Raw genomic sequence first — 24,747 nt, forward strand, 5'->3', positions numbered from 1 at the left:
CCTGGGTGTCTCCATTTCTCCCAACAGGAAAGGAGAGAGTAAGCGGACCATCGGGAAATGTCTCCTCCTTATATCCCACTGTAGTTAAAGGCTCCGTTAAGGCGGTCCTTCCTCAGGATGACACCTTACTAGCTGATCTGCTGAATGAGAAACCCCCTTCATTACAGGTCCCTCCTGCACAGCCTGCCGCCCCACAGGCGGCGGCTCAGCCTCCACCAGGGGCCCCAGAGCGACCGGAGCCGTCTGCCCCAGTGGAGGCAGACCACCACCAGATCACCGCCCAGCTCCCCCGTGGCAGGCAGGCTGAGAGGGAGGAGGGAAGCTGTTCCAGGAGAAGTGTCAGTGACCCTTCCGTTGCGCCAGATGGGAGGCGCCGAGGGTCCCTGGCAGTATTGGCCTTTTTCTGCGTCTGATCTTTATAATTGGAAACAGAATAACCCCCCTTTCTCCAAGAATCCCGTTGCGCTGACTGGGTTGATTGAATCTATTCTGTTGACTCATCAGCCCACGTGGGATGATTGCCAGCAGCTTTTACAGATCCTATTAACCTCTGAGGAGAGGCAACAGGTGTTCATGGAAGCCCGGAAAAATGTTCCGGGGGACGATGGCCGGCCCACTCAGCTACCCAATGAAATTGATGAGGCGTTCCCTCTGACGCGTCCGGATTGGGATTTTCACACCAACCAAGGTAGGGGACACCTGCGTCTTTATCGCTGGATTCTCATAGCGGGCCTCAGAAGTGCCGGGCGACGCCCGACCAATTTGGCACAGATAAAGCAGGTGATTCAAGGGCCAGAGGAGACCCCGACGGGTTTCTTAGAGAGATTAAAGGAAGCCTATCGCATGTACACACCATTTAATCCCGATAGCGAGGAGCAAGCAGTAAATGTGGCAATGGCCTTCATTTGGCAGTCAGCGCCAGATATTCGGAATAAGTTACAGCGATTAGAAAATTTGCAAGGATACAGCTTGACTGACTTATTAAAGGAGGCTGAGAAGATTTTCAATAAAAGAGAAACAGTTGAAAAAAAAAAAGAAGAGAGACTTAAGAAAGAGGCAGAGTTGCGTGAGGAGAGGTTGCGAAAAGAAGCAGAAGAGAGAGATAAAAAGCGCGATAAGGAATTTAGCCGGCTCTTGGCCACAGTAGTAGAAAACAGGAATTCAAGCGCAGGGAGAACAGATAGGCGCCGGGAGACGGGCAGACCTAGAGACCATCGAGGCCAGTGTGCCTATTGCAAAAAGAGGGGGCATTGGGTCAGAAATTGCCCCAAACTGAGAGCAAAGGAACAAGGGAAAGAAGTGAACCAGCCTTCTCGAGTTCTGGCTTTGGATGAAGACTAGGAAAGTCAGGGCCAGGAGCCTCCCCCTGAGCCCAGGGTAAACTTGCAAGTAGGGGGGCAGCCGGTAACATTCTTAATAAACACAGGGGCTCAACACTCGGTGCTCAATCAAAGACCTGGGCCTCTAAGTGACCGAACGGCATGGGTGCAGAGGACCACTGGGGGAAAACAATACCGATGGACCACTGAGAGAAAAGTACAATTGACATCAAGGAGAGTTACTCATTCGTTTTTACATGTACCCGATTGCCCATACCCACTCTTGGGAAGAGACTTATTAGGAAAGTTAAAAGCCCAAATACATTTTTTAAAAGGTGGGGCTACAGTTACTGGTCCAGAGGGAGCCCCCTTGCAGGTCCTAACTCTGAGCTTGGAAGAAGAATATCGATTGTATGATAAACCTGGCTACTCAATGACCATGGCTATCGACTCTCAGAATATGTGGCTGACTAAATATCCATTGGCATGGACAGAGACTGAGAGAATGGGGATGGCCGTGCACCAACCTCCCCTCATAATAAATGTTAAGGCATCGGCGGTGCCGATTGCAGTGAGACAATATCCAATGACCCATGAGGCCCATGAGGGGATACGACCTCACATCCAGAGACTCCTAAATCAGGGAATTCTGACTCCCTGCCGTTTCCCTTGGAACACCCCTCTGCTGCCGGTCAAGAAACCTGGTACTAATGATTTTAGACCTGTGCAAGATCTACGGGAGGTTAATAAGAGGGTCGAAGATATGCACCCAACAGTGCCAAATCCTTATAATCTTCTCAGCACCCTGCCACCTACTCATATTTGGTATACAGTGTTGGATTTAAAAGACGCTTTCTTTTGTTTAAGACTGAGCCCCCAGAGTCAGCCCTTGTTCGCGTTCGAATGGCAGGACCCGGAAATGGGTATCTCAGGACAATTGACTTGGACTCGTTTGCCTCAAGGCTTCAAGAACAGCCCTACTCTGTTCAACGAGGCGCTACATTGAGACCTCGCAGACTATCGGGTAAGAAACCCCCATCTGATTCTTCTCCAGTATGTTGATGACATACTTTTAGCTGCCTCGTCAAAAAAAAAAAAAATGCGAGGAGGGCACAGGAACTCTTTTAAAAACATTGGGGCATTTGGGATATCGGGCCTCAGCCAAGAAGGCCCAGATTTGCCAACAGGAAGTGACTTACTTAGGTTACAAACTAAAAGAAGGACAACGGTGGCTAACTGAGGCACGGAAAGAAACTATTTGCAACATCCCCGTGCCTCAGAACCGCCGCCAATTGCGAGAATTCATTGGCACCGCCGGGTTCTGCCGATTGTGGATCCCGGGGTTCGCCGAATTGGTGGCCCCCCTTTACCCACTGCTAAAATCTGAGACTCCCTTCGAATGGACCCCAGAGCAGCAGGGGGCGTTTGACAGGATCAAAAAGGAATTTCTCTCTTCCCCGGCATTAGGACTCCCTGATCTAACCAAGCCCTTTGAACTCTTCCTAAATAAACGAGGGGGATATGACAAGGGAGTCCTTACTCAACGACTTGGACCTTGGAGGCGCCCTGTCGCCTACTTATCCAAGAAACTGGACCCAGTGGCTGCTGGGTGGCCCCCGTGTCTCAGGATCGTGGCCTCAGTGGCAGTGCTTGTTAAGGATACCACCAAACTGACCTTGGGGCAGCCCCTGACTATGTTGACGCCCCACGCTGTTGAATCCCTCATTCGACAGCCTCCGGAGAGATGGGTATCCAATGCTAGACTGACTCACTACCAGTCAATGCTGTTGGATACTGATAAAATTCGGTTTGGGCCAGTCACTACCCTCAACCCTGCCACCCTATTGCCAACACCCCATGAGGCCACCAGCGATCCTCATGATTGTCAGCAAGTCCTGGCTGAAGTTCACGGCACCCAACCAGACCTGCTGGACCAGCCTCTGTCGGGAGCAGATTTCACCTGGTTCACAGATGGGAGTAGCTTCATCGCCAATGGAGAACGGAGGGCCGGAGCAGCGATGACTACCGATTCTCAGGTGATTTGGGCTGGCGCCCTACCGCAAGGGACGTCAGCCCAACGAGCGGAGCTAATTGCCTTGACGAAAGCCCTTCAATTGGCGGAAGGTAAGAGACTTAATGTATACACAGACAGTAGATACGCCTTTGCTACTGCCCACATTCATGAAGAAATATACCGGAGGAGAGGACTGTTAACGTCTGAGGGAAAAACTGTTAAAAATAGACAAGAAATTATTGAACTGCTAAAAGCTTTGTTTCTTCCAAAGGCCTTAAGTATCATACACTGTGCAGGACATCAAAAAGGAGATAGCCTGGTAGCGAAAGGAAACCGTTTAGCGGACGCTACGGCTCGAGAGGCAGCAACGGGGCCTCAAGTCCTAGTCACCAGAGATCCCTGCTCTGAGACTCCAGAGGCCCAACCCAAATGGGAATATTCAGAGCAGGACCTGGATATAGTCCAGGGACTACAGGCCAGTTTCGACCCAGAGGAAGAGGTCTGGGTTCATCAAGGTAGACGTGTGATGCCCCTCGCAGTGGCCGAGCAGTTGATTGACCAAATTCACAGACTCACTCATTTAGGTGTCAAGAAGATGAAGTCAGTTTTACAACGAGAAGAGGTAGCCACCTACATCCCATGTAAAACGGCACTCTTGCAGAAGACTGTTGATAACTGTAATGCCTGCACCCTTGTCAACCCCAGCCGGGAAAAACCGGCATTAGGAGCTAGACTAAGAAGGCATAGACCAGGAGAACATTGGGAAATAGACTTCACTGAAATTAAGCCAGGGATGTATGGTTACAAATACCTTCTAGTCTTTGTAGACACCTTCTCAGGATGGGCAGAAGCCTTTCCCACCAAGAACGAGACGGCCAATGTGGTGGTTAAGAAACTACTAGAAGAAATCTTCCCACGATATGGAATGCCACAAATAATAGGGACGGACAACGGGCCTGCCTTCGTCTCCTAGGCGACGCCACTCCAGGCACATCTGAGGGCGCTACAACTGGTGCACCAGGACATCTGGGGGCCCCTGGCCGCTGCCTATCAGGACGCCCAGACATCCCCTACGGTGCCACACCCCTATAAGATTGGAGACACTGTCTGGGTTCGCCGACATCAGTCCAGGATGCTGGAACCGCATTGGAAAGGACCCTACACTGTCCTTCTCACCACTCCCACCGCTTTGAAGGTAGACGGGATTGCGTCGTGGATCCACGCTTCTCACGTCAAGGCAACCAGACCCGAATCCCCGAACGCCAACACTCCACCTTCGCAATGGAAAGTCCAGCGCACTCAAAACCCTTTAAAGATAAGACTGTCGCGTGCCTAATTTTCTGCGTTGCTTTTGTATGCAGTAGCCCTCACCTGCCACAATTACAAACTTGGCAGGTGATTTCTGCTACCGGTAAGGTAGCATGGGAGGTACAGTCAGACCGACATCCCATAGGAACTTGGTGGCCAAATCTATACCCTGATCTTTGCCAGCTAGTGACCAGTCTAGAGAATTGGGGTGCCAGTGATAAAGACCCTGCCTCAGCCTCGACATTCTGCCCTTCCAATTTCAGAGGGTGGGGCCCTTCGGGCTTTCTCCCTAACCTAGCCCGCTGTTATAACCCCTTGCTCAGGCGGTCCCTTCGAGACGAACCTTTTTGTGTGTGTCCTCGAGAGAACCACAGACGCCCTGCTTGTGGGGGAACAGAGTCCTACTATTGTAAAACTTAGGGCTGTAAAACTACGGGGACAGGATACTAGATACCTAAGACAAGTAATGACTACATACAAATAACCAGGGCTACCTTTAATCCCTCATCTTGTAATCAATTAAATGTCACCTTCTCCGCCAAAGGTAAAAAAAAGCCATTTGCCTTGGCTGACAGGTAAAACCTGGGGACTACGTCTGTACAAATCAGGGGAGGATCAAGGGCTTCTCTTCAAGATCAAACTACACCTAAATCAAGGGCTCCCACAGTCCATTGGACCGAACTTCGTTTTGGCAGATCAGAGGGGCCCATCCAGATTACATGAGCCTCCTCCAGCACCGCCCACTTCCAGATTACATGAGCCTCCTCCAGCACCGCCCACTTCCACTCCTAGCATAGCTGTTACTTCACCCCCTATTCCTGGAGGCACCGGAAATCGCCTGTTAAAATTAATCAAGGGGGCATATTTAGCTTTGAATGCTTCAGATCCCGATCGTGCTAAAGACTGTTGGCTGTGTTTAAGCCCGAGTCCTCCGTATTATGAAGGCATCGCTGTGAGTCTAGAGCCTTCCACCCACTCTTCGCCTCCCCCAGCCTGCTCTGTGAAGGATCATGAGCTGACTCTGACTGAGGTCACAAGTAAAGAGTTATGTATTGGTAAAACACCTAAGAGACTGAGTCTTTGTAATGCCTCTCTCCAGGTAAGACCTGGAGATTAATACTTGACCCCACCTGAAGGAACCTATTGGGCTTGTAACACCGGGTTAACTCCTTGTGTTTCAGCTAGGATTCTTAATCTTACCAGTGATTTTTGTGTGCTTATACGATTGTGGCCCAGGATGACTTACTATTCCTTCAATGCTATTCTTGCAGCCTACGAGCATCCCAACCGGATCAAACGAGAGCCTGTTTCCTTGACCTTAGCCATTTTATTAGGAACAGGAGGAGTCGCAGCCGGCATAGAAACCGGGGCAACAGCCCTGCACCGTACAGACCAGCTTCAGTTCCTCCATGAGGCAATGGATGAAGATTTAAGGGCTCTAGAAAAGTCAGTACGGGTCCTCAAGGACTCTCTAACTTCCTTATCTGAAGTGGTGTTACAAAATAGACGAGGATTAGACCTGCTTTTTCTAAAAGAAGGAGGATTGTGTGCAGCCCTAAAAGAAAAGTGTTGTTTTTATACGGATCAAACAGGCATAGTTACTGAGACATTAAATAAACTGAGAAAAAGACTAGACCAGAGACAGAGAGAATTTGAGGCCCAACAGGGCTGGTTCGAAGGAGTGTTTAACCGCTCACCCTGGCTGACTACCTTAATCTCTTCACTACTGGGACCACCCATCATTCTGTTTTTACTCCTAACCATTGGGCCATATATTATCAATAGACTAGTACGGTTCATAAGAGAAAGATTGTCAGTGATCCAGACTTCTATACTAACAAACCAGTATCAAACACTCAGGACAGAACAACAAGCAACTTGAGTCAATGATTTGCCTCATGCCAAAAGAAAAAGGGGAAATGTAGAGCCCAAATTTAGCTTCAGCAGAAAAAGGGTCAATAGGATGCCTGCAGGCAGAAGATCTTGTGAGATAAGGAGCGGCAGAAGACCTTGCAAGATAGAGAGCTAGGAGCCGTTGGGTGCTTTCCAAGAGCTAGGAACAGTAAGCTTCAGTTTCCCAAGTTTCCATTTTTACAAAAGAAAGATAAGTTTCCATTTCTCAAACATTGAGTCATTCTTGAAGACTACTTTGAGCAAGGGCAGCTCCTGTACCAATCATAGCCTTGTGTAACTTAAAGGTGCCAATGAGATCCCTGTAACTATGCATCTGCTTCTGTAACCCCTCTTCCTGCTTCCCATATCCAATAAAAAGTCCCAGCTTGTGCGGCTCGGCGCGACTCCCTGCTAAAACGCGCGGGAGCGTCCACGAGCCGGTGTGAAATAAACCTTGCCTCATGCGTGATTGCATCTCTTGGTCTCATGTCTCGTGTCTGGGGGAGGGCTCCATTCGTCCGGGGGTGAGGGGCCTCTGGCCCCTGTCCACTCGGGTTTAACAAGCCATTTCCCGCTGCCATGGAAACCAAGTGCTCTGACAGCACATATGACTGAAATTGGCCATGACTCTTGGGGAACTCAGTGAGGTGGTGAATGGCAACTGCCCGAAGCAGCAGCACAACTCTTCCAGTGCCAAAACAACTCCACCTGGCTCAGGAAATTCACATACCATCAGCTGTGCTGGCTAGCAGCTATCTAGGAAACCCTGTTTGGTCACTTCCGGTCCAATGCCCATTGAGCCCAGTGTGATGGAATCAAGCAGCTTGAGCACCCACACTAAACTAACATGGAGCTCCTCACTCAAGGCGCTCAAAACTCCACAGCCAAACACAAGTTCAGCGCCCAAGCCATTTCCCGCTGCCATGGAAACCAAGTGCTCTGGCAGCACATATATGTGAAATCGGCTATGACTCTTGGGTAACTCAGTGAGGTGGTGAATGGCAACTGCCCGACGCAGCAGCACAGCTCTTCCAGTGCCAAAACGACTCCACCTGGCTCAGGAACTTCACATACCATCAGCTGTGCTAGCTAGCAGCTATCTAGGAAACCCTGTTTGGTCACTTCCGGTCCAATGCCCATTGAGCCCAGTGTGATGGAATCAAGCAGGTTGAGTACCCACACTAAACTAACATGGAGCTCCTCACTCAAGGCGCTCAAAACTCCACAGCCAAACACAAGTTCAGCGCCCAAGCCATTTCCCGCTGCCATGGAAACCAAGTGCTCTGGCAGCACATATATGTGAAAGTGGCTATGACACCTAGGAAACTCAGTGAGGTGGTGAATGGCAGCTGCCCGAAGCAGCAGCACAGCTCTTCCAGTGCCAAAACAACTCCACCTGGCTATGGAAATTCACATACATCAGCTGTGCTAGCTAGCACCTATCTAGGAAACCCTGTTTGGTCACTTCCTGTCCAATGCCCATTGAGCCCAGTGTGATGGAATCAAGCAGCTTGAGCACCCACACTAAACTAACATGGAGCTCCTCACTCAAGGCGCTCAAAACTCCACAGCCAAACACAAGTTCAGCGCCCAAGCCATTTCCCGCTGCCATGGAAACCAAGTGCTCTGGCAGCACATATGACTGAAAGTGGCTATGACTCTTGGGGAACTCAGTGAGGTGGTGAATGGCAACTGCCCGAAGCACCAGCACAGCTCTTCCAGTGCCAAAACAACTCCACCTGGCTCATGAACTTCACATACCATCAGCTGTGCTAGCTAGCAGCTATCTAGGAAACCCTGTTTGGTCACTTCCGGTCCAATGCCCATTGAGCCCAGTGTGATGGAATCAAGCAGGTGGAGTACTCACACTAAACTAACATGGAGCTCCTCACTCAAGGCGCTCAAAACTCCACAGCCAAACACAAGTTCAGCGCCCAAGCCATTTCCCGCTGCCATGGAAACCAAGTGCTCTGGCAGCACATATGTCTGAAAGTGGCTATGACACCTAGGAAAATCAGTGAGGTGGTGAATGGCAACTTCCCGAAGCAGCAGCACAGCTCTTCCACTGCCAAAACGACTCCACCTGGCTCAGGAACTTCACATACCATCAGCTGTGCTAGCTAGCAGCTATCTAGGAAACCCTGTTTGGTCACTTCCGGTCCAATGCCCATTGAGCCCAGTGTGATGGAATCAAGCAGCTTGAGCACCCACACTAAACTAACATGGAGCTCCTCACTCAAGGCGCTCAAAACTCCACAGCCAAACACAAGTTCAGCGCCCAAGCCATTTCCCGCTGCTATGGAAACCAAGTGCTCTGGCAGCACATATGTCTGAAAGTGGCTATGACACCTATGAAAATCAGTGAGGTGGTGAATGGCAACTGCCCGAAGCAGCAGCACACCTCTTCCAGTGCCAAACAACTCCACCTGGCTCTGGAAATTCACATACCATCAGCTGTGCTAGCTAGCACCTATCTAGGAAACCCTGTTTGGTCACTTCCTGTCCAATGCCCATTGAGCCCAGTGTGATGGAATCAAGCAGCTTGAGCACCCACACTAAACTAACATGGAGCTCCTCACTCAAGGCGCTCAAAACTCCACAGCCAAACACAAGTTCAGCGCCCAAGCCATTTCCCGCGGCCATGGAAACCAAGTGCTCTGGCAGCACATATGACTGAAAGTGGCTATGACTCTTGGGGAACTCAGTGAGGTGGTGAATGGCAACTGCCCGAAGCAGCAGCACACCTCTTCCAGTGCCAAACAACTCCACCTGGCTCTGGAAATTCACATACATCAGCTGTGCTAGCTAGCACCTATCTAGGAAACCCTGTTTGGTCACTTCCGGTCCAATGCCCATTGAGCCCAGTGTGATGGAATCAAGCAGCTTGAGCACCCACACTAAACTAACATGGAGCTCCTCACTCAAGGCGCTCAAAACTCCACAGCCAAACACAAGTTCAGCGCCCAAGCCATTTCCCGCGGCCATGGAAACCAAGTGCTCTGGCAGCACATATGTCTGAAAGTGGCTATGACACCTAGGAAACTCAGTGAGGTGGTGAATGGCAACTTCCCGAAGCAGCAGCACAGCTCTTCCAGTGCCAAACAACTCCACCTGGCTCTGGAAATTCACATACATCTGCTGTGCTAGCTAGCAGCTATCTAGGAAACCCTGTTTGGTCACTTCCGGTCCAATGCCCATTGAGCCCAGTGTGATGGAATCAAGCAGCTTGAGCACCCACACTAAACTAACATGGAGCTCCTCACTCAAGGCGCTCAAAACTCCACAGCCAAACACAAGTTCAGCGCCCAAGCCATTTCCCGCTGCCATGGAAACCAAGTGCTCTGGCAGCACATATATGTGAAATCGGCTATGACTCTTGGGTAACTCAGTGAGGTGGTGAATGGCAACTGCCCGAAGCAGCAGCACAGCTCTTCCAGTGCCAAAACGACTCCACCTGGCTCAGGAACTTCACATACCATCAGCTGTGCTAGCTAGCAGCTATCTAGGAAACCCTGTTTGGTCACTTCCGGCCCAATGCCCATTGAGCCCAGTGTGATGGAATCAAGCAGCTTGAGCACCCACACTAAACTAACATGGAGCTCCTCACTCAAGGCGCTCAAAACTCCACAGCCAAACACAAGTTCAGCGCCCAAGCCATTTCCCGCTGCCATGGAAACCAAGTGCTCTGGCAGCACATATGACTGAAAGTGGCTATGACTCTTGGGGAACTCAGTGAGGTGGTGAATGGCAACTGCCCGAAGCAGCAGCACACCTCTTCCAGTGCCAAAACGACTCCACCTGGCTCAGGAACTTCACATACCATCAGCTGTGCTAGCTAGCAGCTATCAAGGAAACCCTGTTTGGTCACTTCCGGTCCAATGCCCATTGAGCCCAGTGTGATGGAATCAAGCAGCTTGAGCACCCACACTAAACTAACATGGAGCTCCTCACTCAAGGCGCTCAAAACTCCACAGCCAAACACAAGCTCAGCGCCCAAGCCATTTCCCGCTGCCATGGAAACCAAGTGCTCTGGCAGCACATATGACTGAAAGTGGCTATAACTCTTGGGGAACTCAGTGAGGTGGTGAATGGCAACTTCCCGAAGCAGCAGCACAGCTCTTCCACTGCCAAAACGACTCCACCTGGCTCAGGAACTTCACATACCATCAGCTGTGCTAGCTAGCAGCTATCTAGGAAACCCTGTTTGGTCACTTCCGGTCCAATGCCCATTGAGCCCAGTGTGATGGAATCAAGCAGCTTGAGCACCCACACTAAACTAACATGGAGCTCCTCACTCAAGGCGCTCAAAACTCCACAGCCAAACACAAGTTCAGCGCCCAAGCCATTTCCCGCTGCCATGGAAACCAAGTGCTCTGGCAGCACATATGTCTGAAAGTGGCTAGGACACCTAGGAAAATCAGTGAGGTGGTGAATGGCAGCTGCCCGAAGCAGCAGCACACCTCTTCCAGTGCCAAACAACTCCACCTGGCTCTGGAAATTCACATACATCAGCTGTGCTAGCTAGCAGCTATCTAGGAAACCCTGTTTGGTCACTTCCTGTCCAATGCCCATTGAGCCCAATGTGATGGAATCAAGCAGCTTGAACACCCACACTAAACTAACATGGAGGTCCTCACTCAAGGCGCTCAAAACTCCACAGCCAAACACAAGTTCAGCGCCCAAGCCATTTCCCGCTGCCATGGAAACCAAGTGCTCTGGCAGCACATATGACTGAAAGTGGCTATGACTCTTGGGGAACTCAGTGAGGTGGTGAATGGCAACTGCCCGAAGCAGCAGCACAGCTCTTCCAGTGCCAAACAACTCCACCTGGCTCTGGAAATGCACATACATCAGCTGTGCTAGCTAGCAGCTATCTAGGAAACCCTGTTTGGTCACTTCCGGTCCAATGCCCATTGAGCCCAGTGTGATGGAATCAAGCAGCTTGAGCACCCACACTAAACTAACATGGAGCTCCTCACTCAAGGCGCTCAAAACTCCACAGCCAAACACAAGTTCAGCGCCAAAGCCATTTCCCGCTGCCATGGAAACCAAGTGCTCTGGCAGCACATATATGTGAAATCGGCTATGACTCTTGGGGAACTCAGTGAGGTGGTGAATGGCAACTGCCCGAAGCAGCAGCACAGCTCTTCCAGTGTCAAAACGACTCCACCTGGCTCAGGAACTTCACATACCATCAGCTGTGCTAGCTAGCAGCTATCTAGGAAACCCTGTTTGGTCACTTCCGGCCCAATGCCCATTGAGCCCAGTGTGATGGAATCAAGCAGCTTGAGCAGCCACAGTAAACTAACATGGAGCTCCTCACTCAAGGCGCTCAAAACTCCACAGCCAAACACAAGTTCAGCGCCCAAGCCATTTCCCGCGGCCATGGAAACCAAGTGCTCTGGCAGCACATATGTCTGAAAGTGGCTATGACACCTAGGAAAATCAGTGAGGTGGTGAATGGCAACTGCCCAAAGCAGCAGCACACCTCTTCCAGTGCCAAACAACTCCACCTGGCTCTGGAAATTCACATACATCTGCTGTGCTAGCTAGCACCTATCTAGGAAACCCTGTTTGGTCACTTCCTGTCCAATGCCCATTGAGCCCAGTGTGATGGAATCAAGCAGCTTGAGCACCCACACTAAACTAACATGGAGCTCCTCACTCAAGGCGCTCAAAACTCCACAGCCAAACACAAGTTCAGCGCCCAAGCCATTTCCCGCTGCCATGGAAACCAAGTGCTCTGGCAGCACATATGACTGAAAGTGGCTATGACTCTTGGGGAACTCAGTGAGGTGGTGAATGGCAACTGCCCGAAGCAGCAGCACAGCTCTTCCAGTGCCAAAACGACTCCACCTGGCTCAGGAACTTCACATACCATCAGCTGTGCTAGCTAGCAGCTATCAAGGAAACCCTGTTTGGTCACTTCCGGTCCAATGCCCATTGAGCCCAGTGTGATGGAATCAAGCAGCTTGAGCACCCACACTAAACTAACATGGAGCTCCTCACTCAAGGCACTCAAAACTCCACAGCCAAACACAAGCTCAGCGCCAAAGCCATTTCCCGCTGCCATGGAAACCAAGTGCTCTGGCAGCACATATGTCTGAAAGTGGCTATGACACGTAGGGAACTCAGTGAGGTGGTGAATGGCAACTGTCCGAAGCAGCAGCACACCTCTTCCACTGCCAAAACGACTCCACCTGGCTCAGGAACTTCACATACCATCAGCTGTGCTAGCTAGCAGCTATCTAGGAAACCCTGTTTGGTCACTTCCGGTCCAATGCCCATTGAGCCCAGTGTGATGGAATCAAGCAGCTTGAGCACCCACACTAAACTAACATGGAGCTCCTCACTCAAGGCGCTCAAAACTCCACAGCCAAACACAAGTTCAGCGCCCAAGCCATTTCCCGCTGCCATGGAAACCAAGTGCTCTGGCAGCACATATGTCTGAAAGTGGCTATGACACCTAGGGACCTCAGTGAGGTGGTGAATGGCAGCTGCCCGAAGCAGCAGCACACCTCTTCCAGTGCCAAAACAACTCCACCTGGCTCTGGAAATTCACATACATCAGCTGTGCTAGCTAGCAGCTATCTAGGAAACCCTGTTTGGTCACTTCCTGTCCAATGCCCATTGAGCCCAGTGTGATGGAATCAAGCAGCTTGAGCAGCCACACTACACTAACATGGAGCTCCTCACTCAAGGCGCTCAAAACTCCACAGCCAAACACAAGTTCAGCGCCCAAGCCATTTCCCGCTGCCACGGAAACCAAGTGCTCTGGCAGCACATATGTCTGAAAGTGGCTATGACACCTAGGGACCTCAGTGAGGTGGTGAATGGCAACTGCCCGAAGCAACAGCACAGCTCTTCCAGTGCGAAAACAACTCCACCTGGCTCAGGAACTTCACATACCATCAGCTGTGCTAGCTAGCAGCTATCTAGGAAACCCTGTTTGGTCACTTCCGGCCCAATGCCCATTGAGCCCAGTGTGATGGAATCAAGCAGCTTGAGCACCCACACTAAACTAACATGGAGCTCCTCACTCAAGGCGCTCAAAACTCCATAGCCAAACACAAGTTCAGTGCCCAAGCCATTTCCCGCTGCCATGGAAACCAAGTGCTCTGGCAGCACATATGTCTGAAAGTGGCTATGACTCTTTGGGAACTCAGGACGGTGGTGAATGGCAACTGCCCGACGCAGCAGCACAGCTCTTCCAGTGCCAAAACAACTCCACCTGGCTCAGGAACTTCACATACCATCAGCTGTGCTAGCTAGCAGCTATCTAGGAAACCCTGTTTGGTCACTTCCGGTCCAATGCCCATTGAGCCCAGTGTGATGGAATCAAGCACGTTGAGTACCCACACTAAACTAACATGGAGCTCCTCACTCAAGGCGCTCAAAACTCCACAGCCAAACACAAGTTCAGCGCCCAAGCCATTTCCCGCTGCCACGGAAACCAAGTGCTCTGGCAGCACATATGTCTGAAAGTGGCTATGACACCTAGGGACCTCAGTGAGGTGGTGAATGGCAACTGCCCGAAGCAACAGCACAGCTCTTCCAGTGCGAAAACAACTCCACCTGGCTCAGGAACTTCACATACCATCAGCTGTGCTAGCTAGCAGCTATCTAGGAAACCCTGTTTGGTCACTTCCGGCCCAATGCCCATTGAGCCCAGTGTGATGGAATCAAGCAGCTTGAGCACCCACACTAAACTAACATGGAGCTCCTCACTCAAGGCGCTCAAAACTCAATAGCCAAACACAAGTTCAGTGCCAAAGCCATTTCCCGCTGCCATGGAAACCAAGTGCTCTGGCAGCACATATGTCTGAAAGTGGCTATGACTCTTTGGGAACTCAGGACGGTGGTGAATGGCAACTGCCCGAAGCAGCAGCACAGCTCTTCCAGTGCCAAAACAACTCCACCTGGCTCAGGAACTTCACATACCATCAGCTGTGCTAGCTAGCAGCTATCTAGGAAACCCTGTTTGGTCACTTCCGGTCCAATGCCCATTGAGCCCAGTGTGATGGAATCAAGCATGTTGAGTACCCACACTAAACTAACATGGAGCTCCTCACTCAAGGCGCTCAAAACTCCACAGCCAAACACAAGTTCAGCGCCCAAGCCATTTCCCGCTGCCATGGAAACCAAGTGCTCTGGCAGCACATATGTCTGAAAGTGGCTATGAAACCTAAGGACCTCACTGCTATGGTGAATGGGAACTGCCCGAAGCAGCACCAACACAGTTCTTCCACTGCCAAAACAACTCCACCTGGCTCAGGAACTTCACATACCATCAGCTGTGCTAGCTAGCAGCTATCTAGGAAACCCTGTTTGGTCACTTCCGGTCCAATGCCCATTGAGCCCAGTGTGATGGAATCAAGCAGCTTGAGCACCCACACTAAACTAACATGGAGCTCCTCACTCAAGGCGCTCAAAACTCCACAGCCAAACACAAGTTCAGCGCCCAAGCCATTTCCCGCTGCCATGGAAACCAAGTGCTCTGGCAGCACATATGTCTGAAAGTGGCTATGACACCTAGGGACCTCAGTGAGGTGGTGAATGGCAGCTGCCCGAAGCAGCAGCACACCTCTTCCAGTGCCAAAACAACTCCACCTGGCTCTGGAAATTCACATACCATCAGCTGTGCTAGCTAGCAGCTATCTAGGAAACCCTGTTTGGTCACTTCCTGTCCAATGCCCATTGAGCCCAGTGTGATGGAATCAAGCAGCTTGAGCAGCCACACTACACTAACATGGAGCTCCTCACTCAAGGCGCTCAAAACTCCACAGCCAAACACAAGTTCAGCGCCCAAGCCATTTCCCGCTGCCACGGAAACCAAGTGCTCTGGCAGCACATATGTCTGAAAGTGGCTATGACACCTAGGGACCTCAGTGAGGTGGTGAATGGCAACTGCCCGAAGCAACAGCACAGCTCTTCCAGTGCGAAAACAACTCCACCTGGCTCAGGAACTTCACATACCATCAGCTGTGCTAGCTAGCAGCTATCTAGGAAACCCTGTTTGGTCACTTCCGGCCCAATGCCCATTGAGCCCAGTGTGATGGAATCAAGCAGCTTGAGCACCCACACTAAACTAACATGGAGCTCCTCACTCAAGGCGCTCAAAACTCCATAGCCAAACACAAGTTCAGTGCCCAAGCCATTTCCCGCTGCCATGGAAACCAAGTGCTCTGGCAGCACATATGTCTGAAAGTGGCTATGACTCTTTGGGAACTCAGGACGGTGGTGAATGGCAACTGCCCGACGCAGCAGCACAGCTCTTCCAGTGCCAAAACAACTCCACCTGGCTCAGGAACTTCACATACCATCAGCTGTGCTAGCTAGCAGCTATCTAGGAAACCCTGTTTGGTCACTTCCGGTCCAATGCCCATTGAGCCCAGTGTGATGGAATCAAGCACGTTGAGTACCCACACTAAACTAACATGGAGCTCCTCACTCAAGGCGCTCAAAACTCCACAGCCAAACACAAGTTCAGCGCCCAAGCCATTTCCCGCTGCCACGGAAACCAAGTGCTCTGGCAGCACATATGTCTGAAAGTGGCTATGACACCTAGGGACCTCAGTGAGGTGGTGAATGGCAACTGCCCGAAGCAACAGCACAGCTCTTCCAGTGCGAAAACAACTCCACCTGGCTCAGGAACTTCACATACCATCAGCTGTGCTAGCTAGCAGCTATCTAGGAAACCCTGTTTGGTCACTTCCGGCCCAATGCCCATTGAGCCCAGTGTGATGGAATCAAGCAGCTTGAGCACCCACACTAAACTAACATGGAGCTCCTCACTCAAGGCGCTCAAAACTCAATAGCCAAACACAAGTTCAGTGCCAAAGCCATTTCCCGCTGCCATGGAAACCAAGTGCTCTGGCAGCACATATGTCTGAAAGTGGCTATGACTCTTTGGGAACTCAGGACGGTGGTGAATGGCAACTGCCCGACGCAGCAGCACAGCTCTTCCAGTGCCAAAACAACTCCACCTGGCTCAGGAACTTCACATACCATCAGCTGTGCTAGCTAGCAGCTATCTAGGAAACCCTGTTTGGTCACTTCCGGTCCAATGCCCATTGAGCCCAGTGTGATGGAATCAAGCACGTTGAGTACCCACACTAAACTAACATGGAGCTCCTCACTCAAGGCGCTCAAAACTCCACAGCCAAACACAAGTTTAGCGCCCAAGCCATTTCCCGCTGCCATGGAAACCAAGTGCTCTGGCAGCACATATGTCTGAAAGTGGCTATGAAACCTAAGGACCTCACTGCTATGGTGAATGGGAACTGCCCGAAGCAGCACCAACACAGCTCTTCCACTGCCAAAACGACTCCACCTGGCTCAGGAACTTCACATACCATCAGCTGTGCTAGCTAGCAGCTATCTAGGAAACCCTGTTTGGTCACTTCCGGTCCAATGCCCATTGAGCCCAGTGTGATGGAATCAAGCAGCTTGAGCACCCACACTAAACTAACATGGAGCTCCTCACTCAAGGCGCTCAAAACTCCACAGCCAAACACAAGTTCAGCGCCCAAGCCATTTCCCGCTGCCATGGAAACCAAGTGCTCTGGCAGCACATATGACTGAAATTGGCTATGACTCTTGGGGAACTCAGTGTTTTGCTGAATGGCAACTGTCCGAAGCAGCAGCACAGCTCTTCCAGTGCCAAAACGACTCCACCTGGCTCAGGAACTTCACATACCACCAGCTGTGCTAGCTAGCAGCTATCTAGGAAACCCCGTTTGGTCACTTCCGGCCCAATGCCCATTGAGCCCAGTGTGATGGAATCAAGCAGCTTGAGCACCCACACTAAACTAACATGGAGCTCCTCACTCAAGGCGCTCAAAACTCCACAGCCAAACACAAGTTCAGCGCCCAAGCCATTTCCCGCTGCCATGGAAACCAAGTGCTCTGGCAGCACATATGTCTGAAAGTGGCTATGACACCTAGGAAACTCAGTGAGGTGGTGAATGGCAACTTCCCGAAGCAGCAGCACACCTCTTCCAGTGCCAAACAACTCCACCTGGCTCTGGAACTTCACATACATCAGCTGTGCTAGCTAGCAGCTATCTAGGAAACCCTGTTTGGTCACTTCCGGTCCAATGCCCATTGAGCCCAGTGTGATGGAATCAAGCAGGTTGAGCACCCACACTAAACTAACATGGAGCTCCTCACTCAAGGCGCTCAAAACTCCACAGCCAAACACAAGTTCAGCGCCCAAGCCATTTCCCGCAGCCATGGAAACCAAGTGCTCTGGCAGCACATATGTCTGAAATTGGCTATGACTCTTGGGGAACTCAGTGTTTTGCTGAATGGCAACTGCCCGGAGCAGCAGCACACCTCTTCCAGTGCCAAAACAACTCCACCTGGCTCAGGAACTTCACATACCATCAGCTGTGCTAGCTAGAAGCTATCTAGGAAACCCTGTTTGGTCACTTCCGGTCCAATGCCATTGAGCCCAGTGTGATGGAATCAAGCAGCTTGAGCACCCACACTAAACTAACATGGAGCTCCTCACTCAAGGCGCTCAAAACTCCACAGCCAAACACAAGCTCAGCGCCCAAGCCATTTCCCGCTGCCATGGAAACCAAGTGCTCTGGCAGCACATATGACTGAAATTGCCTATGACTCTTGGGGAACTCAGTGTTTTGCTGAATGGCAACTGTCCGAAGCAGCAGCACAGCTCTTCCAGTGCCAAAACGACTCCACCTGGCTCAGGAAGTTCACATACCATCAGCTGTGCTAGCTAGCACCTATCTAGGAAACCCTGTTTGGTCACTTCCGGTCCAATGCCCATTGAGCCCAGTGTGATGGAATCAAGCAGCTTGAGCACCCACACTAAACTAACATGGAGCTCCTCACTCAAGGCGCTCAAAACTCCACAGCCAAACACAAGCTCAGCGCCCAAGCCATTTCCCGCTGCCATGGAAACCAAGTGCTCTGGCAGCACATATGTCTGAAAGTGGCTATGAAACCTAAGGGCCTCACTGCTATGGTGAATGGCAACTGCCCGAAGCAGCAGCACAGCTCTTCCAGTGCCAAAACGACTCCACCTGGCTCAGGAACTTCACATACCATCAGCTGTGCTAGCTAGCAGCTATCTAGGAAACCCTGTTTGGTCACTTCCGGTCCAATGCCCATTGAGCCCAGTGTGATGGAATCAAGCAGCTTGAGCAGCCACACTAAACTAACATGGAGCTCCTCACTCAAGGCGCTCAAAACTCCACAGCCAAACACAAGTTCAGCGCCCAAGCCATTTCCCGCTGCCATGGAAACCAAGTGCTCTGGCAGCACATATGTCTGAAATTGGCTATGACTCTTGGGGAACTCAGTGTTTTCCTGAATGGCAACTGCCCGGAGCAGCAGCACACCTCTTCCAGTGCCAATACAACTCCACCTGGCTCTGGAACTTCACATACCATCAGCTGTGCTAGCTAGCATCTATCTAGGAAACCCTGTTTGGTCACTTCCGGTCCAATGCCCATTGAGCCCAGTGTGATGGAATCAAGCAGGTTGAGTACCCACACTAAACTAACATGGAGCTCCTCACTCAAGGCGCTCAAAACTCCACAGCCAAACACAAGTTCAGCGCCCAAGCCATTTCCCGCTGCCATGGAAACCAAGTGCTCTGGCAGCACATATGACTGAAATTGGCTATGACTCTTGGGGAACTCAGTGAGGTGGTGAATGGCAACTTCCCGAAGCAGCAGCACAGCTCTTCCAGTGCCAAACAACTCCACCTGGCTCTGGAAATTCACATACATCAGCTGTGCTAGCTGGCACCTATCTAGGAAACCCTGTTTGGTCACTTCCGGTCCAATGCCCATTGAGCCCAGTGTGATGGAATCAAGCAGCTTGAGCACCCAAACTAAACTAACATGGAGCTCCTCACTCAAGGCGCTCAAAACTCCACAGCCAAACACAAGTTCAGCGCCCAAGCCATTTCCCGCGGCCATGGAAACCAAGTGCTCTGGCAGCACATATGTCTGAAAGTGGCTATGACACCTAGGAAACTCAGTGTTTTGCTGAATGGCAACGGCCCGAAGCAGCAGCACAGCTCTTCCAGTGCGAAAACAACTCCACCTGGCTCAGGAACTTCACATACCATCAGCTGTGCTAGCTAGCAGCTATCTAGGAAACCCTGTTTGGTCACTTCCGGTCCAATGCCCATTGAGCCCAGTGTGATGGAATCAAGCAGGTTGAGCACCCACACTAAACTAACATGGAGCTCCTCACTCAAGGCGCTCAAAACTCCACAGCCAAACACAAGTTCAGCGCCCAAGCCATTTCCCGCAGCCATGGAAACCAAGTGCTCTGGCAGCACATATGACTGAAATTGCCTATGACTCTTGGGGAACTCAGTGTTTTGCTGAATGGCAACTGTCCGAAGCAGCAGCACAGCTCTTCCAGTGCCAAAACGACTCCACCTGGCTCAGGAAGTTCACATACCATCAGCTGTGCTAGCTAGCACCTATCTAGGAAACCCTGTTTGGTCACTTCCGGTCCAATGCCCATTGAGCCCAGTGTGATGGAATCAAGCAGCTTGAGCACCCACACTAAACTAACATGGAGCTCCTCACTCAAGGCGCTCAAAACTCCACAGCCAAACACAAGCTCAGCGCCCAAGCCATTTCCCGCTGCCATGGAAACCAAGTGCTCTGGCAGCACATATGTCTGAAAGTGGCTATGAAACCTAAGGGCCTCACTGCTATGGTGAATGGCAACTGCCCGAAGCAGCAGCACAGCTCTTCCAGTGCCAAAACGACTCCACCTGGCTCAGGAACTTCACATACCATCAGCTGTGCTAGCTAGCAGCTATCTAGGAAACCCTGTTTGGTCACTTCCGGTCCAATGCCCATTGAGCCCAGTGTGATGGAATCAAGCAGCTTGAGCAGCCACACTAAACTAACATGGAGCTCCTCACTCAAGGCGCTCAAAACTCCACAGCCAAACACAAGTTCAGCGCCCAAGCCATTTCCCGCTGCCATGGAAACCAAGTGCTCTGGCAGCACATATGTCTGAAATTGGCTATGACTCTTGGGGAACTCAGTGTTTTCCTGAATGGCAACTGCCCGGAGCAGCAGCACACCTCTTCCAGTGCCAATACAACTCCACCTGGCTCTGGAACTTCACATACCATCAGCTGTGCTAGCTAGCATCTATCTAGGAAACCCTGTTTGGTCACTTCCGGTCCAATGCCCATTGAGCCCAGTGTGATGGAATCAAGCAGGTTGAGTACCCACACTAAACTAACATGGAGCTCCTCACTCAAGGCGCTCAAAACTCCACAGCCAAACACAAGTTCAGCGCCCAAGCCATTTCCCGCTGCCATGGAAACCAAGTGCTCTGGCAGCACATATGACTGAAATTGGCTATGACTCTTGGGGAACTCAGTGAGGTGGTGAATGGCAACTTCCCGAAGCAGCAGCACAGCTCTTCCAGTGCCAAACAACTCCACCTGGCTCTGGAAATTCACATACATCAGCTGTGCTAGCTGGCACCTATCTAGGAAACCCTGTTTGGTCACTTCCGGTCCAATGCCCATTGAGCCCAGTGTGATGGAATCAAGCAGGTTGAGCACCCAAACTAAACTAACATGGAGCTCCTCACTCAAGGCGCTCAAAACTCCACAGCCAAACACAAGTTCAGCGCCCAAGCCATTTCCCGCGGCCATGGAAACCAAGTGCTCTGGCAGCACATATGTCTGAAAGTGGCTATGACACCTAGGAAACTCAGTGTTTTGCTGAATGGCAACGGCCCGAAGCAGCAGCACAGCTCTTCCAGTGCGAAAACAACTCCACCTGGCTCAGGAACTTCACATACCATCAGCTGTGCTAGCTAGCAGCTATCTAGGAAACCCTGTTTGGTCACTTCCGGTCCAATGCCCATTGAGCCCAGTGTGATGGAATCAAGCAGGTTGAGCACCCACACTAAACTAACATGGAGCTCCTCACTCAAGGCGCTCAAAACTCCACAGCCAAACACAAGTTCAGCGCCCAAGCCATTTCCCGCAGCCATGGAAACCAAGTGCTCTGGCAGCACATATGTCTGAAAGTGGCTATGACTCTTTGGGAACTCAGGACGGTGGTGAATGGCAACTGCCCGACGCAGCAGCACAGCTCTTCCAGTGCCAAAACAACTCCACCTGGCTCAGGAACTTCACATACCATCAGCTGTGCTAGCTAGCAGCTATCTAGGAAACCCTGTTTGGTCACTTCCGGTCCAATGCCCATTGAGCCCAGTGTGATGGAATCAAGCACGTTGAGTACCCACACTAAACTAACATGGAGCTCCTCACTCAAGGCGCTCAAAACTCCACAGCCAAACACAAGTTCAGCGCCCAAGCCATTTCCCGCTGCCATGGAAACCAAGTGCTCTGGCAGCACATATGTCTGAAAGTGGCTATGAAACCTAAGGACCTCACTGCTATGGTGAATGGGAACTGCCCGAAGCAGCACCAACACAGCTCTTCCACTGCCAAAACAACTCCACCTGGCTCAGGAACTTCACATACCATCAGCTGTGCTAGCTAGCAGCTATCTAGGAAACCCTGTTTGGTCACTTCCGGTCCAATGCCCATTGAGCCCAGTGTGATGGAATCAAGCAGCTTGAGCACCCACACTAAACTAACATGGAGCTCCTCACTCAAGGCGCTCAAAACTCCACAGCCAAACACAAGTTCAGCGCCCAAGCCATTTCCCGCTGCCATGGAAACCAAGTGCTCTGGCAGCACATATGACTGAAATTGGCTATGACTCTTGGGGAACTCAGTGTTTTGCTGAATGGCAACTGTCCGAAGCAGCAGCACAGCTCTTCCAGTGCCAAAACGACTCCACCTGGCTCAGGAACTTCACATACCACCAGCTGTGCTAGCTAGCAGCTATCTAGGAAACCCCGTTTGGTCACTTCCGGTCCAATGCCCATTGAGCCCAGTGTGATGGAATCAAGCAGCTTGAGCACCCACACTAAACTAACATGGAGCTCCTCACTCAAGGCGCTCAAAACTCCACAGCCAAACACAAGTTCAGCGCCCAAGCCATTTCCCGCTGCCATGGAAACCAAGTGATCTAGCAGCACATATGTCTGAAAGTGGCTATGACACCTAGGAAACTCAGTGAGGTGGTGAATGGCAACTTCCCGAAGCAGCAGCACACCTCTTCCAGTGCCAAACAACTCCACCTGGCTCTGGAAATTCACATACATCAGCTGTGCTAGCTAGCAGCTATCTAGGAAACCCTGTTTGGTCACTTCCGGTCCAATGCCCATTGAGCCCAGTGTGATGGAATCAAGCAGGTTGAGCACCCACACTAAACTAACATGGAGCTCCTCACTCAAGGCGCTCAAAACTCCACAGCCAAACACAAGTTCAGCGCCCAAGCCATTTCCCGCAGCCATGGAAACCAAGTGCTCTGGCAGCACATATGTCTGAAATTGGCTATGACTCTTGGGGAACTCAGTGTTTTGCTGAATGGCAACTGCCCGGAGCAGCAGCACACCTCTTCCAGTGCCAAAACAACTCCACCTGGCTCAGGAACTTCACATACCATCAGCTGTGCTAGCTAGAAGCTATCTAGGAAACCCTGTTTGGTCACTTCCGGTCCAATGCCATTGAGCCCAGTGTGATGGAATCAAGCAGCTTGAGCACCCACACTAAACTAACATGGAGCTCCTCACTCAAGGCGCTCAAAACTCCACAGCCAAACACAAGCTCAGCGCCCAAGCCATTTCCCGCTGCCATGGAAACCAAGTGCTCTGGCAGCACATATGACTGAAATTGCCTATGACTCTTGGGGAACTCAGTGTTTTGCTGAATGGCAACTGTCCGAAGCAGCAGCACAGCTCTTCCAGTGCCAAAACGACTCCACCTGGCTCAGGAACTTCACATACCATCAGCTGTGCTAGCTAGCAGCTATCTAGGAAACCCTGTTTGGTCACTTCCGGTCCAATGCCCATTGAGCCCAGTGTGATGGAATCAAGCAGCTTGAGCACCCACACTAAACTAACATGGAGCTCCTCACTCAAGGCGCTCAAAACTCCACAGCCAAACACAAGTTCAGCGCCCAAGCCATTTCCCGCTGCCATGGAAACCAAGTGCTCTGGCAGCACATATGTCTGAAAGTGGCTATGAAACCTAAGGGCCTCACTGCTATGGTGAATGGCAACTGCCCGAAGCAGCAGCACAGCTCTTCCAGTGCCAAAACGACTCCACCTGGCTCAGGAACTTCACATACCATCAGCTGTGCTAGCTAGCAGCTATCTAGGAAACCCTGTTTGGTCACTTCCGGTCCAATGCCCATTGAGCCCAGTGTGATGGAATCAAGCAGCTTGAGCAGCCACACTAAACTAACATGGAGCTCCTCACTCAAGGCGCTCAAAACTCCACAGCCAAACACAAGTTCAGCGCCCAAGCCATTTCCCGCTGCCATGGAAACCAAGTGCTCTGGCAGCACATATGTCTGAAATTGGCTATGACTCTTGGGGAACTCAGTGTTTTGCTGAATGGCAACTGCCCGGAGCAGCAGCACACCTCTTCCAGTGCCAATACAACTCCACCTGGCTCTGGAACTTCACATACCATCAGCTGTGCTAGCTAGCATCTATCTAGGAAACCCTGTTTGGTCACTTCCGGTCCAATGCCCATTGAGCCCAGTGTGATGGAATCAAGCAGGTTGAGTACCCACACTAAACTAACATGGAGCTCCTCACTCAAGGCGCTCAAAACTCCACAGCCAAACACAAGTTCAGCGCCCAAGCCATTTCCCGCTGCCATGGAAACCAAGTGCTCTGGCAGCACATATGACTGAAATTGGCTATGACTCTTGGGGAACTCAGTGAGGTGGTGAATGGCAACTTCCCGAAGCAGCAGCACAGCTCTTCCAGTGCCAAACAACTCCACCTGGCTCTGGAAATTCACATACATCAGCTGTGCTAGCTAGCACCTATCTAGGAAACCCTGTTTGGTCACTTCCGGTCCAATGCCCATTGAGCCCAGTGTGATGGAATCAAGCAGGTTGAGCACCCAAACTAAACTAACATGGAGCTCCTCACTCAAGGCGCTCAAAACTCCACAGCCAAACACAAGTTCAGCGCCCAAGCCATTTCCCGCGGCCATGGAAACCAAGTGCTCTGGCAGCACATATGTCTGAAAGTGGCTATGACACCTAGGAAACTCAGTGTTTTGCTGAATGGCAACGGCCCGAAGCAGCAGCACAGCTC

General features: G+C 51.3%; 1 protein-coding gene across 1 annotated transcript; it reads left to right on the top strand.

The window, feature by feature from the left end:
• Window positions 1-363: 363 nt before the first annotated feature.
• On the top strand, window positions 364-4,425 carry LOC131478389 (uncharacterized). Its single transcript, XM_058657444.1, is given in 3 exon segments — window positions 364-2,406; window positions 2,408-4,226; window positions 4,229-4,425. Coding segments are annotated over 3 exon segments (4,059 nt in total).
• Window positions 4,426-24,747: the final 20,322 nt, after the last annotated feature.

The sequence above is a fragment of the Ochotona princeps genome, chromosome 32, assembly GCF_030435755.1.
Source record: "Ochotona princeps isolate mOchPri1 chromosome 32, mOchPri1.hap1, whole genome shotgun sequence".
NCBI classification, from domain to species: Eukaryota; Metazoa; Chordata; class Mammalia; order Lagomorpha; family Ochotonidae; genus Ochotona; species Ochotona princeps.